This window comes from Acomys minous (genome assembly GCF_964271855.1).
Source record: "Acomys minous genome assembly, chromosome: 3".
Lineage (NCBI taxonomy): Eukaryota > Metazoa > Chordata > Mammalia > Rodentia > Muridae > Acomys > Acomys minous.
In genome coordinates this window covers 125,782,439-125,797,517 of record NC_140485.1, presented here as the reverse complement: position 1 = coordinate 125,797,517, position 15,079 = coordinate 125,782,439, and the positions used below count along the sequence as shown (strand labels likewise).

Sequence of the window (15,079 nt, the reverse complement as noted above, 5' to 3'; positions counted from 1 at the left end):
GCCAAGGCTACACAGAGAAACCCTGTCTCAAATAATTAAGAGAGAAAGTACAAGAACTGTGTTAGGGACATCAGCTAAACTTGGCACTGATGAGTTCTGCTCACATGGGGCTAAATTGGGAAATTCAGAAATTTCTGGAATATTAAACACCTGTTTAACCCCTTCCTGAAAAAAATATTTTTAGATTTATATATAACAGGAAAGCACACTATGTCAGTATTTCTTACAGGTATAAAGTTGAATCTGGCTTTTAGTAATTCTTGGCTTTTTAAAAACAATAAAATGCTGTATGCATTTGGAGAACATAGAGAAGTAGTTCATAAGTGAAAATGTCACCAAGACTTAGAGAAAATAACTAGTAATGTCTTGACAGTGTTGTCTCTTGTGTCTTTCCTTCCTTCATAAAATAACCCTATTACCGCCTGCCTGCCTCCCCCTTTTCTGCTTCCAGACACATGGCCACACACTCACCCCAGAAGATCCACCAGTGTGCCCTCTGTGAGAAGACATTCAACCGGAAGGACCACCTGAAGAATCACCTCCAGACCCACGACCCCAACAAGATCTCCTTTGTGTGTGAGGAGTGTGGCAAGAAGTACCACACCATGCTGGGCTATAAGAGGCACCTGGCCCTGCATTCGGCCAGCAGTGGAGATCTCACTTGTGGGGTCTGCACCCTGGAGCTGGGGAGCACCGAGGTCCTGCTGGACCACCTCAAGTCTCACGCAGAAGAAAAGTCCCACAATGTGACCAGGGAGAAGAAACACCAGTGTGACCATTGCGAAAGATGCTTCTACACCCGGAAGGATGTGCGCCGCCACCTGGTGGTCCACACAGGATGCAAGGACTTCCTGTGTCAGTTCTGTGCCCAGAGATTTGGGCGCAAAGATCACCTCACTCGTCATACTAAGAAGACACACTCCCAGGAGCTGATGCAGGAGAATATGCAGGGAGGAGAATACCTGAGCACCTTTCATACCATTGCACCTTCATTCCAACTGAAGGCTGCACCCATGCCTCCTTTCCAGTTAGGAGCGCCCCCCCAGAATGGGCTTGCAGGTGGGCTTGCAGGTGGCTTGCCACCTGAGGTTCATGGTCTAGTGCTCGCTCCCCCAGAACAGGCTCCCCAGCCCATGCCGCCAATGCCAGAGCAGCTTGTTACTCTGCACCCTGGGGTAGTTCCAACCTCTCCTCCTTCACCCCTTCAGGATCATAAGTTCAACCCTGCTTCTACCTCATATGCCCCACTTGCTGGCCTGCCACTTAAAGCAGATGGCAAAGGTTTTTGCAACATGGGTTTCTTTGAGGAATTGCCTCTGCAAGAGCCTCAGTCACCTCTCAAGCTCAACCCATGTTTTGAGACGGCCAAGGAGGGGATTGGGACGGTCACTGTGCCCAAAGAGCTACTGGTAGATGCTGTGAACATAGCGATTCCTGCCTCTCTGGAGATTTCCTCCCTGTTGGGGTTTTGGCAGCTCCCCCCTCCTCCCCCTCAGAATGGTTTTGTGAATAGCACCATCCCTATGGGGCCCGGGGTAACCTGTCTGGCACAGCAGCAGCAGCCACCACCACCACCACCGCCAGCACCGCTGCTGCCTCCACCACCTCCGCCACCGCTGCCGCAGCCGCTGCCGCAACCCCAGCTGCAGCCCCAGCAGCAGCCCCAATTTCAGCTGCAGCTGCAGCCGCAGCCCCAGCCGCAGCCCCAGCCCCAGCTGCAGCTGCAGCCCCCAATACAGCTGCAGCTGCAGCCCCAGCCACTACAGCTGCAGCCCCAGCCACTACAGCTGCAGCCCCAGCCCCCGCTGCAGCCCCAGCCCCTGCTGCAGCCCCAACCCCAGTTGCAGCCCCCATTGCAGCCCCAGCCGCAGCCGCAGCCGCAGCCACAGCCGCAGCCTCAGCCGCAGCCGCAGCCGCAACCACAAGAAGCCCAAATAGCAGTGACCGCTGTAAGTCTGGGCCAGCTCCCGCTACCCCCAATTCCCCATGTTTTTACAGCGGGCACCAACACTGCTATCTTGCCCCATTTCCATCATGCATTCAGATAAATTGGTTAAGAGGGTGTTTTTCTTGTGGAAGATGTTTTAAACATCAATTACAGTTTGAAACATCAGTTACAGTTTGAGGGGCAAGCTTTGGAAAACAGGATTGGGGCTTTAGCTTATTTGCTAGCTTGAGAAAAATAATTTTCTAACTGCATGCATTGTGCTAAAATATATCCTTAGTTTTCATGCTTTGTACCAAATTTAGTGAGCGCGTGTGTATTTTGTAATCGAACTACAAACATTATCATATTATTATCCTCATATTATTATCCTCATATTATTATCCTCATATTATTATCTTCATATTATTATCTTCATATTATTATCTTCATATTATTATCTTCATATTATTATCTTCATATTATTATCTTCATATTATTATCCCCATAGTATTATCCCCATAGTATTATCCCCATAGTATTATCCCCATAGTATTATCCTCATAGTATTATCCTCATAGTATTATCCTCATAGTATTATCATTTAATCACAACCAAGATCCAAAACGTCAGCTGCTATTTTGTAAATAGTTTAATGTGTTGAATTTAATTGTTAAGTCGTTGTAATGATGTTGATTTAGTAACTTTGTGTGTAGTACTGCCTAGGGAGACCATGATGGGGAAGTTTGGATTGCTTCAACTTGGAAAGTGTTTTTTGTTGTTGTTGTTGTTGTTGTTTTTTGTTTTTTGTTTGTTTGTTTGTTTTTTTGTTTTGTTTTGTTTTTTTTTTTTAAGAGAAGATGGTTCTCTCCGGACGGCATTTATAACTAGGCTGTGTGTTTCTTTTCAGGGACTCGTCTATCTTCAGGGTTGGATGTAGTTTAGTCTCCTTGTAGCCTACTGCGTAGCTTTGTAGAAAAAGTTCCTCGGGAAGCTATCGACTTCTTCATTTTTAAAGTGAATTTTAAGTGTAGTTTTCGATGTTTTTCATGTGATGTTGTTGCAATGTGAGTTATGACTTTGTTTATCTTAAAGACAAAACTGTCACTTACATCTGACAGAAAAGAAATCTCTGTGAAACCAAGCTAAGCAGTAAAATAATCAAGTCATCAGTCAAAAGAGTCTTGCTGACTCTAATACTCATTGTGTTTTTATCAGGAATTTAAGAAACTGTACTGGAATTTAGAAAAAGTATACTAGATAAGAATTTTCTTTGTCTAGCTTAAATTACTACTTAGGCTGCTTAAATTCTGAAGTACTGTTTGTAATCATCAATAGAAAAATGTATCTGTAGTTGATCAGTTTAAGTCATTGTTAGTTTGTATTCCCAAGATGATTGCTTTTTGTAATGTACCTGTATTTGTAATCTCTCTCTTGATATCTTGTTAATTGATTTTGAAAGTGTAAAATGTAACCTTTGATGACTCTGTATTTTCATTTTTGAGACTGTCTTTCCCAACATATATATCCTACATATAATAAACGCTAAGCATCTAGCACTCTGGCTTGGTTTTTTTCATTTAGCGACACCGGCATCAACATGGGCTCCATTCCTATTGAGATAGAGAAACCTTTCTGGCTCCCTCATGCCCCCTCCTGGTCATTATTTCTTCTGAAAGTGCTTTTCAGCACCCATTGGAACTTTACCTCTTGAGTAAATTATGACTTTTCAATACCCATTGGAACTTTACCTCTTGAGTAAATTATGGCTTAAGAAAAACCTATACATTACAGCTTCTATGACAAGACTTTTGTTTGTCTGTTTGTTTTATTTTACTGGGGGGGGGGAGAGGGATTTTGGTGCATGATGTGTAAATCATAGACATTCAATAAAATTATATGTAAATCTATAAGCTTTGGTCACATTCTCAGCACTGAGTCTTAGGATGTCATATGGTTTATTTCTGATGCATAAGGTCTAGCCACCAGAATTTGGTGTTTCCCCTACTACCATGATTCAGTTTCATAATAATGCTTACAATTGATTTCTAGTACCTCTTAGAAATTCACTTATTCCTTATTGGGATTTCTTCAGAAAGCATCATACTCCCTAGATTGTTTTTATTCTGGTGTGCGTGTGTGTGTGTGTGTGTGTGTGTGTGTGTGTGTGTGTGTGTGTACTCTAAATAGGAAGAGGGTATGAGAAAATGAGAAGTCTTGAGTTTACTGTGTATTGAAGAAATCCTGTCAAGAAGTCCAAGGTGGGGCTGGGTTGAAGCCAGTGACAGTAAGGGATCAGCCATGAGACCAGGGTCTGTAAGCCACAGTTGAACCAGAGTGGACAAAGAGGCAGTGAGATAACCTCACGGGAGCAAATTAACTGTTTCTGGGATATCTTAGTTCCCACAGTCCCCCCTTCCTCTGGGTGGGAAGGCAGTCTCTCCAAACAATAGCCAACCTCAGCCAAGGTCTGGTCACAGACGCTTCCACAAATACCTTTACACAGTCTTTGGTCACTTGCAGAAAATACTTGATTTTCCTGTAAGTGAAACAATGGCATTTGGTCCCCATGGTCTAGATCATTTGCATTTCAGTGTGCTGCATGGCAGTGGGAGTAGCCTGGGATCCCTTCGCTGAAATGCTGACAGAGAACAACGAGGCTTAACTTTCCCAATTAAAGTCCCTGATTAAGAAAAAGTTCTTGAACTAAGAAGTATGAACTAAAATGCTCTACAAAGACTGACCCTGAAGACTCCAAAGAGAAGGAAGAGTTGACTCACCTCCCAACACAACTGTGTAAACAAAGTGATGATAAAAACATGAGTAGGAGGCTTCAGGTTTGCTACGATAAATGAATGCCATACAAAATCCTTACAGCAGTTGTTCTCGGTCTGTGATTCATGCGGTCCAAAAGACCATTGGAAAACACAGATACATTATGGTTCATAACAGAAGCAAAATTACAGTAATGGGTAGCAGCAAAAATAATCTTATGGTTGGGGGGAGGGGTCACAGAAAAATGAGGAGTTGTACGAATGGGTCCCAGCACCAGAAAGGTTGAAAATCACTGTTTTGAGCCTTGTTTCACACAGAGTTCACACACACAATGTTTCTTCAACCTTTCCCCTCCTCTTCAAGAAATAGAGTCTGAGGCTGAACGTGGTGGCATGGGGGTTGGAGAGATGGTCCAGCAATTATGAGCACTTGCTGCTCTTGGAGAGGATGTGAGTTTGGCTCCCAGTACCCACATGATTGCTCACAAATATCTGTCACTCTAGTTCCAGGAGATCTGACATTCTCTTGGGACTTTTGCCAGGCACGAAGCATGCATGTGGTGCATATACATACTGCATACAATTTAACTGCACACCATACATATTAAAGACACAAAAAGACTCTAGATGAGAGAAGCATGGGAAAATAGCAAAGTACAAGGATCCAGAGGGTCCTAGAAACCTACAAGTAGAACATTATGATAGGCAGATTTGGGCCCAGGGGTCCCCCTCAAACTAAGGCACCAGCCAAGGACAATACAGGCGGTAAACCTTAAACCCCTACCCAGATCTAGCCAATGGACAGAACACTCTCCACAGTAGAGTGGAGAGTGGGATATTACTTTCTCACATACTCTGCTGCCTCACCTTTGACCATGTCCCCTGGAGGGGGAGACCTGGTGGCACTCAGAGGAAGGACAGCAGGTTACCAAGAAGAGACTTGATACCCTATGAACATATACAGGGGGAGGTAATCCCCCTCAGGAACAGTCGTAGGGGAGGGGAATAAGGGGAAAATGGGAGGGAGGGAAGAATGGGAGGACACAAGGGATGGGATAACCATTGAGATGTAACAAGAATAAATTAATAAAGGAGAAAAAAATCATAGCATTAAAAATAAAGCAGGAATAATTACTAATCGTGGTTTAATAGATAGACATAACAAAAAATGGGAAGTCTTGGTATTTACATAGAATCTGAAGTGGGTTAAAACCCAATGTTCCCTTAAGATGATGTAGTTCTCCAATGACTAATAAAAAGATATAAATATAAAAAATATTCTCATGCTTAAATACCTTGAGGACGCTTCAAGCAAATCTTTGAATCTTTAAACCAGAGGTTAGGATTTAGGCTGATAAATTTAATGACTTTTAGAAAGTGTCAAAGGAGTAAATAAAGTTGAAAGCCAACATCGCTTATTCCAAAAGATTCCAAACAGACATTTCTGGCCTTCTGTGGTGGTGCTTCTGGGTGACCAAACATTCAGGGCTTCAGAGCTTCAGGAAGCCAGTCTGAGGACGGAAAGTGGAAAGACATGAGCATTACCATTTAGGTTTCACATGGAAAATGTTGGGTAGCCTGGGACTCCAGCTTTTGAAGTCCTGGGAGGCATGATGCATATCTGTGGCCACCTTCAGACCAGGAGATACCTTGTCTCTCACATTAAATCACAACGAACTCATTACACTCACACAGCAGAACTTTCCAGAATGGAGTCTATGGGTGTGAGCACAAGATACCACTTTAGGGGAAATGTATGTGTAAAAAAGGAAAAAGTCAATAGCTTTCAGGTCAAAGGGAAGAAGTATTCCCTTCCCTACACAGGATGTAGAAATAGCTTGGTATAGTGCTGGCCTAAGAAACACAGAAGAGCCAGGAGTGGTGAAGTGTGTTTATAATACCACCCAGGGACAGGGAGACAGAAATGGGTGGGTCCCTGGTGTTGAGGAGCCACCTACCCTAGTTTATTGTTGTATTCCACGCCAGAAGGAAGCACTGCTTCAAAAGGAGGAAAGGCACCGGGGAGGGTGGCACATGCCTGTGATCGCACCACTTGGGAGGCAGAGGCAGGCAGATCTCTGTGAGTTCAAGGCCAGCCTAGTGTACAAATTGAGTCCAGGACAGCCAAGGCTACACAGAGAAACCCTGTCTCAGGAAAAACAAATAAACAAAACAACAACAACAAAAAAAACCCAAAAAAAAGAAAGAAAAAAAAAAGAAAGAAAGAAAAAGAAAGAAAGAAAGAAAGAAAGAAAAGAAAGAGGCAGCTGGTACCTGAAGAATGGAATGAAGTCTGGGTTGTCCTTTGGCTTCTATAGGCACAAGCAAACTACATACATACAAAAAAAATCCTAGGCGTCTGTTCAAACCACAGACTCAGCAAACAGCTTCAAGAGAACACTTTGTAAGTCCCTCTCAAGGCGTGTTTGCTCTAGGCTCCTTCTCTCAGAGTTCACTCACTGGACCCTGTACATCATTACATGACCAGCTGCGCTCGGATGCATGCAGCTTTGTTCTTACCTGGCTTCCAGGAGTCAATCCTGTTTAGAAGCTTTACTAAATCCTTGTTTGAGTCTTCCTCCAGAAGCAGGATCTGTGGATAATCCTTTGCAAACATAAACAGATTTGTTATTATGTCAAAACTGAACATTCCTAAGGGGGGAAAATAAGGAATAATTGTGAAACCATCACACTGAATTCCGAACTACCTATTCTTGTTTTCTTTTTGGTATCTACAGACATAGACCCACCCAATCTTGAAGTTGGGACAAAAGCTAGATAGAATAGATGATAGACTGATGATAAATAGATATGTAGAAAGATAAATAGATGATAGATAGATAGATAGATAGATAGATAGATAGATAGATAGATAATAGATAGATAAAGATAGACAACAGACAACAGGGACTATTTCAGGTGCTTCTCGCCTCTGCCTTATAGCCTGTGGTTTATTTGGTGTTTTTTTTTTTTAACTTTTTATTGATTCTTTGTGAGTTTCACATCATGTACCCCAGTCCTACTCATCTCATCTCCCCACCCCCTTCATATCTGCCCTCCCTCCTTGCAGCCTTCCTCACAAAAGAAAACAAACAAACAAGAAGCAAAAACAAACAAACAACAACAAAAAAACCAACAACAACAACAAAACTACCATTAAAAACATTTCATTGTGGAAGCTGTAGGGTGTCACATTGCGTCACACAGTACATCCGTTTGTCCACACAGCTTTACTTGCAAATGCCCATTACAGTGAGTCATTGGTTTGGCTTGAGGCTTCTGGCTTCTGCTACACTATCAACAGTGGGTCCTCATCATGATTCCTCTCAGATATTCTGTTGTTGCCCTGTGTCATGGAGATACTGTAGTCGTGGATCTGCAAGACCAGCCCTTTCATGCACTCCAGCAGTTCCCAGATGAGGTAGATGTTGGGGTGAGCCAACTTAAAGCTCTGGATCTGGGCCTAGGTGGCACCTGAGTTGGTCAGCCTGCCAGCTTTCCCACACCCACAGCCCCAGGGTGAGCTCTCTAGCACTGCTCAGGTTAGCTTATCCAATGCTTCAGCTGGCAAGGGGCAGGGACAGCTCTCCTGCTCTCCTGCCCTAGGTACTGATTCACCTGTGCCTTTGCCATTAGGGCCAGCTCTACTGTGAGGCACAGCTCCCCCGCCCCCTGCCCCCACCCCGCCTTCTGTGCTCATGATCCTGGGGCCAGCTTTCCTACCTGCTGCTGGTGGTGAGGGTTGAGAAGGAGGAGGGCATTTCCCCCATGCTCATGCTGCTTCATGGCAGATGAGTGGCAGGGCCAGCTCTCCCACACTCATGCCTTCGGGGCTGGCTCACCCATATCCTGACCTCCAGGGCCAGCTTTCCTGCACTGCCCAGGTGAGGTGCAGGACCCATTCTCCATCTGGCTAAAGGTGGGATCAGCACCAGAGTGCCACAGCCAGTGTGGGCTCGGGGACAGCTCTGCACAGCCCTTGGACATCAATATGGTCCTAGGCGGCGGGCCAGACTAGGGATGTCTGCATGGTCAATCATGAGCTGTGAACATCAACACAGATCCCTGTTGCTGCATGGCCACAGACCTATACATGGCCCTCAGTGGCAGCACAGGCTGGGACTTCACCAAGGCCTCAGGTGATAGGCTAAGCTACTCACAACAGGCTACTCCTCTCCACTCTTGGGTCTCCAGTTGCACTCTTCATGATGCTCAAACTTTTCTGGTTCTCTTTCTTTCCCATCTGTGCACATCATTGGGGCTCTCACCACAGGTGAGTCACATAGCAGGCAGGCCTCTGGGTGTCTTCACCTGCCTGTGCAGCATGGCAGTGGGCTGGCCTCTCTATTTGGGAGTTTTAAACCACCATCACCAATGACCAACCGTCTATATACCATGACTCAACATCTTTCCACAAGACTGTCCTAGCATTCAAAATACATCCTGTTGTTTTGTGTCCTCACAATTTTTTTTCCTTCTCCCTCCTGGAAAGAGTTCGATAAGCCTCCCGGAAGCATAAAAAAGACTGCCCTGCCCGTTATTGTCTCCATGGGTTTGCTTCAAGACTTTAAAAGCAGAACTGCCGAGCAGGAAGACTCACAAGTCTAAGGATGTTAGCATACCACAGCGAGGTCTTGACTGTATGATCGGAAACAGGATTCATTCTTGTAAGAACTGAGTTTCCTCTGTCTTGGAGGAATCCTTCCTAGCCATTCAGTGTTTTTTTATGAAGAACCAAAAATAAAGACATTGGGAACCAAAAGATATAGGAAAAACAATAAGGCTTTGGGGTTAGTTTTACCCCCAATATAAAGGCTTTCCTTTTGCTAAAGAGCCAACAACTGCTGCTCTGTTCCCTCACTGTTTGCTGAACAATTCAGTTAGGGAAGGAGGAAGAAGCTGCCCTGGGTAAAATGCTTAGTTTGTCAAGCAACCACTGGTTGCTCCAGGAATCAAAAAACAGAGCCCAAGACATCAGGGCTGCACGATGCTACTCAGTAGCTACATGGAGCAGCAGCAGTGTGTATCCTGCCACTATGTTTCCATGGTGATTTTATTCCTTGCATGGAGGTACAGGGGGGAACGAATATGGTGCTGCACCTCCCCAGGACTCTCACTGCTCTTACACAAAGCCCCAAGAAAAGAGCTACTAATCACCAACTGTTAAGCCATGAACTCATTTTCCATCTGAGCATTAGAGTCTTTGTGGAAAAGCCAAAAGAGCCGTATTTATTTTTTCTGAAATAATTTCCTAATGCAGCCTTGATCTTTACTGTTTTGTTTTAAACCCAGTTTTTCCAAGGACTCTAAGGTTTGGAGAAAGAGCCACTGCTTTTTATTAGTTATTTCTTGTTTGAGTTGGTGTTTCCGGTGTTGCTCTTTTGTCTTAAGTTGCCTAATCTTTCTTGTAACTTGCTTATCTGCAAAATAGGGATATGACTCTACATGGACATCCTTGTACTATTGTAAGACTTAAACATGCTTAGAAGAATGCACAATGTAAACAGGGCTGGGGGGAGGGAGGCTCTTGGGCATCAACAGGGAACTTTATTTTGGAGACAAGGTCTCACTATACAGCCTAGGCTGCCCTTCAACACAAAGACCCATGTGCCTCCGCCTCCAAGGGTGGGGACCAAAGCTGTGTGCCACTGAAACTGGCAAATTTATTTAACGCAAAATAAATAGGAGCAAAGTCAGGAAAACTGGCAAACAGCCCATGTGTTCCTGATACAATACTGTGTTTTCAAAGGAACTCTTTTGCCATAGGGGAGTATTCAAATTGTGTTAGGTTAGAAAAGTCAGGTAGGAACAGAAACAAAATGGGGGGTGGAGATGTCAGCATTACTGATAGTTAGAAATATCAGGAATCAGAATGATTTTTTACTTGCTTTATACCTTTCCCTTTGTTTCCCAATATCTTTTACAGTAAGCATCAATTTCTTGAGAAGTTTTCAAAATTGCTATTTCTCAAACAGAATCTCTGGCAGGATTACTTAAAGTGGCCCAAACCAAAAAGTTCCCAGGGCATTACAACTACTGGCTGACACAGACATGCCTGACGGGCGAAGTGCAGAGGATTCAGTGTGGCTCCAATGGCCTGGGCACAGCTGCCTTGCATGACACTCACTGCTGCCCTTGCTCTGGTACTAGCCTTGGATTCCAACGGGAACTTCTCTTTAGCACTCTAACTTGTCCCTGTGCTTTGGCCAAGGGAACTACGGACTTCCAGACCACATCCTTGGTGTTCTTATGTTCATGTCTTTTTTCTTCTTCAGCATTTTTTTTTCATCTGCTGTCTAGCTCATCCCATCTCTGTCACTTCAGGCATCAAGGCCCAGGGACGAAGATGGTCTCTTTCATTCATTCCCTTCAGACTTTGCTGTCCTGTGTTAAATATAGATATAATGATCCACTGCTCTCCTAGACTTCACTACCTAGGGAACAGCCATATATAGTAACTTATGTTGAACAGTGACTTCTCTTGAGTCTTCATGAAGGTGTGTCAACTTCATGTAACATCACAGGCTATCTAGTGTTACTTTTCCTGTGTGTCCTGTGATTTCAAATAAGGCTCTAGGATAAGAAAAACCAATACACTCATGTGTCTGGGCTGCTGTGAACTTCTAGAGAATGTTCTACATGGGAGGGACTATGTGCATTTTTTATGGATGACGCTTGGTGGTGAAAGCCAGAGTTTGGGAAAGACACTATAGTTTGGATGTGGGTTGGGTGTGTTTTCAAAGGCTCCTGTGTGTGAAGCTTAGTCCCTCGTGTGGTGATGTCAAGAAGGAGTGGACTTTAAGAACAGAGCCTAATGTGGAGGGGACATTAGTGTAATGACCCTAGGAAGGAGTGAAGTAGTTCTCTCTCCTCTCTCTCCCTCTTCTCTTCTCCTCCTCCTCCTTCTTCTCCCTTTCTCTCTCTCTCTTTCTCTCTCCTCTCTCCCCACCCCTCTCTCTCACTTGCCACTGTGAATATCATTTACAACGATTGGCCCAGAGCTGTGACCTTCTCTCTATAAAACTTTAAACTAAACAAATGTATTTTCCTCATTAAGTATCTAGTCTCAGGTTCTCATTATAGTGAATGAAAATAGACCAATAAAAAAGTTAACTACTAGATAGATGAATAATACTATAGAAGGTCATAATTTTCAAAAAAGAGAATAAAACCAAGTAGCCTAAACTACTGCCAAAGTCAGAGGACAGCTTGTGGAAGTAGATTCCTTCCTTCCACTTGGACCGAGGGTTCAATCTCAGGTCTTTAGGCTTGGTGGCAAGCAGTTATTCCTTTGAGCCATTTGCCAGATCAATGATATACATATACATATACATATACATATACATATACATATACATATACATATACATGGAAGTTAGGAAGTACAAGCTCAGAGTGCCTGTGTCCGGTGACAGTCTTCTTGTGGTGTCATTCTATGGCAGAACACCCAATGGTAAGAGGCCACACTCACATGCATGAGAGGGGGTAGAGCTCTCACATTCTAATTCACCTCTCAGAAATCTCCCTTTCAACACAGTTCCACTGGGGATTACATTTCCAAAGTATGAACTTAGGTGGACATACTCTTAACATAGCATTCTGCCTTAGCAGGCCCCATCTGATGTCCTTTTTTTGCAAAATAAATCCCTGCTATTTCAGCAACATTGGTCTTAATTCACACCAGCCCTAACTCAAAAATCCAGAATTGAGAGTTTCATCTATGTCAGAATTCACTCACTAGGCAAATTTCTCCTAGCTGTGAACCTGCGGAGTGAGACGTCATTTGCTTTAAATGCAGGAACCATACAGGCTTAGGAAAGAAAGGTTAACCAAAATACAAGAGGGGAAATAACATTAAGTCTTAAGACTCCAGAATGTGCTCTTTTGATGCCATGCCTCACGTTCTGGATGCAGCACAGTAGTGGGTAGCCACCTGCCCCCCCCCCCCCCCCCCCCCCCCCGCCTCAAGGTTCATCCGGTTTTGCTACACTCAGCCTACATACAACTCAGCCACATGGCTTGGAGTTTCTTGCCTGCAGACTTCCTAGGGTGGCGTTTATAGCCATTTGACTGACTATAGAGTGACCCAGGAGACACACTTCTTGGTGTGTCTGAGGGTTTCTTGTAACTGAGGAGGAGGCATCCACCTTGAATGTACGTGGTGGCAGGATCACACAGAAAGAGAAAGAGAGGTTAAGACCAGACTCTACTTCTCTCTGCTTCCCTTGCTGTAGGTGAAATGTAACCAGTTGTGTTATGCCCCTGCTACCACTGCTGGCGCCCCTGTTGTGGGAAGGACTTTAGGCTCTAGAGAGCTTCTCTACCCCAGTTAGTTTCCAAATAATAGAGGCAGAGACCTTTCAGATGTATAAAAGCTTTAAAGCACCATAACTGGGCAGATATCAACCCTCTAAGTTATTTTGCTGTTTCCCAGCTACACGCCCCAAGTTACTTGCTATAATTGTTCCTGCCTGAGCTGCCTCTGTTCCATCAGGCCAGCCATCAGGGCCAGGTGCTCGTGGTCCATCCTGCCCCATGGCGACTTCCTTCTCTCTGGCTTCCTCTCCTGCTTCTCTCTCCCCAGACCCCAAGCCCAGGAAAGTAAGCTCCACTTTGCTTCTCTTCTGCCCAGTTATAGACTGTCACAACATTATTTAACCACTCAGAGAATATTGGCGAGCGAAGTTTGCACAACAGCACTTGGTGTCCCTGAGAATCTGGGCTGTAGCCAGATCTTGGGGGGCCAGGATTTAGCATTTGAATACATAGCACCAGATCAACCCCGAATATGCCACTCTGGCCACCATATTGCTTTCACTGCCAGGATGGGTTATGTCCTCAAACTCTAAGCTTAAATAGACCCTTTATCCCTTAAGTTGCCTTTCTCTTGTTTTTCTCCCAGCAACAAGAAAAGTAGCAAATACATATATTCCTACAATCCTGTGGTCCCAGGGGCTACTCTGCTCCCACAACTCCACTAAGTATTGCTTTAGACTGAACTCTGCTGTGCTTACGTGCCTCTGGCAGGTTGCTGCCAATGACATCATTTGAAGTCTAGGTGGGCCACCATGGCCCTAGTTCTCTTCTGCTCCTCACACCCATAGACCTAAGACCAGGTGGGTGCTGCCAAGGTTTATAGCTTGTTCCTTCCAGAGCAGTGGGTGGAGTCACATGCTTCCCCCATCCCCCACCCACCTTGAACCCTGGCTGGGACCACTGAGGGATGCTGTGCCAGAATTCAGAAAGCAGAGTCCTGAGGTACAGGCCAGTTGAACGGTGAAGTCCTGTGGGCACAACTCTGAAAATAGTACACTCAACGTCTTAGCTTGCTGGAAATTCTCTGAAATACCTTCAGGGTCATTTGCTGACTGGAGGATTAGAAGCTGTTTTCTTTGTATCCATTAATCTCCTGAGCAAACAGTTGTGGGGCCACACCCTTTGTAGTTTCTCCCAAACATGATCTTTTATTCTTCACAGGGCCCTGCTGAGAGGTTCCCAAATCCCCTCTTTCTGCTTCTCTTTTAATTATGGATTTCATATTTAAATAGGTTCTGCTTTCTTTCCTTACTGTATGTCGCCAAAGACAGCTGTTTGGTACCTTGAGTTCTTTGCTGCATAGATATGCTTTCTGCCAGACATCTTAAAGTCTACCTGCTGCAAAGTCCTAGCCCTCAGACAAGCCTTGCCAAACTCCACACAGCTGCATTACAAACTCGAATTTCTAATAGCTCATTTTCTGATCTCCCTCTGGAAGCTCAGTGGAATGGCCTTCTGTTATCTCTATTTCTGTGTTTTGAGCATAACTACTCAAGTACAGGCAGGTGGTCACATGCTACTTCACAATGGAGATACATTTCCAGGGGTGTGTGGATGTGTACTATTTGTTGGGCTAATAGCACAGAAAGCACTTACGCAAATCTAAATCTATCCACTGCATAGGCAGTCACTTAGTGGCCTCTAGGTTGGCTGGAGACTGGTACCCAGCTAGACTGTAGTGGGCAGAGACTAGGGAACATGAGATGTATGAAGCCACTGCCAGTACAACACAGCTGCCTTACAATACAATCACTTTTAGCAAATAGGAACATACTCTGAAGTGATGCTAAAAAGTATGCTGTAAACACATCAATTGTGTGTTGTTCCAGCAACCTAGTCACTTGCTACCATTTGGAAGTACTTAGCGCTAGGCGTTGTGGATGCGCTACACTTTTATACAGTTGTGGCTCAGCATCACCACAAATACATCAACAGTATGTTACATTACAACCTTATGGAAGCTATGCCATCATTAGCCGGTTCTTATTTTCAAGCTCCACTGGGAGCTTATCACACCATCATTATATATGCAGTCTACTGTTGACCAGCATGTTATTACGTGGCC

The 15,079-nt window shown here is 44.5% G+C and overlaps 2 protein-coding genes across 20 annotated transcripts in view; one reads left to right on the top strand and one right to left on the bottom strand.

Annotated features, from left to right (window-relative positions):
* PLAGL1 (PLAG1 like zinc finger 1) overlaps positions 1 to 3,483 on the top strand; it is a 49,155-nt gene extending 45,672 nt beyond the window's left edge. For 17 of the 18 annotated variants that reach the window (XM_084777066.1, XM_084777059.1, XM_084777062.1 and 14 more), the window contains one exon: positions 452 to 3,483. In XM_084777066.1, the coding sequence (XP_084633192.1) occupies positions 452 to 2,048 (1,597 nt within the window). In that variant the 3' untranslated portion in view covers positions 2,049 to 3,483. The remainder of the gene's footprint in view (positions 1 to 451) is intronic. The other variant, XM_084777058.1, reaches the window with a different exon arrangement.
* Positions 3,484 to 5,946: 2,463 nt separating this feature from the next.
* Positions 5,947 to 15,079, bottom strand: part of ZC2HC1B (zinc finger C2HC-type containing 1B) — a 49,162-nt gene continuing 40,029 nt past the window's right edge. For both annotated transcript variants that reach the window (XM_084777008.1, XM_084777010.1), the window contains exons 7-8: positions 7,219 to 7,303; positions 5,947 to 6,209 (exon numbers count right to left, since the gene is read on the bottom strand). In XM_084777008.1, coding sequence (XP_084633134.1) covers positions 7,233 to 7,303 — 71 coding nt within the window. In that variant the 3' untranslated portion in view covers positions 5,947 to 6,209; positions 7,219 to 7,232. The remainder of the gene's footprint in view (positions 6,210 to 7,218; positions 7,304 to 15,079) is intronic.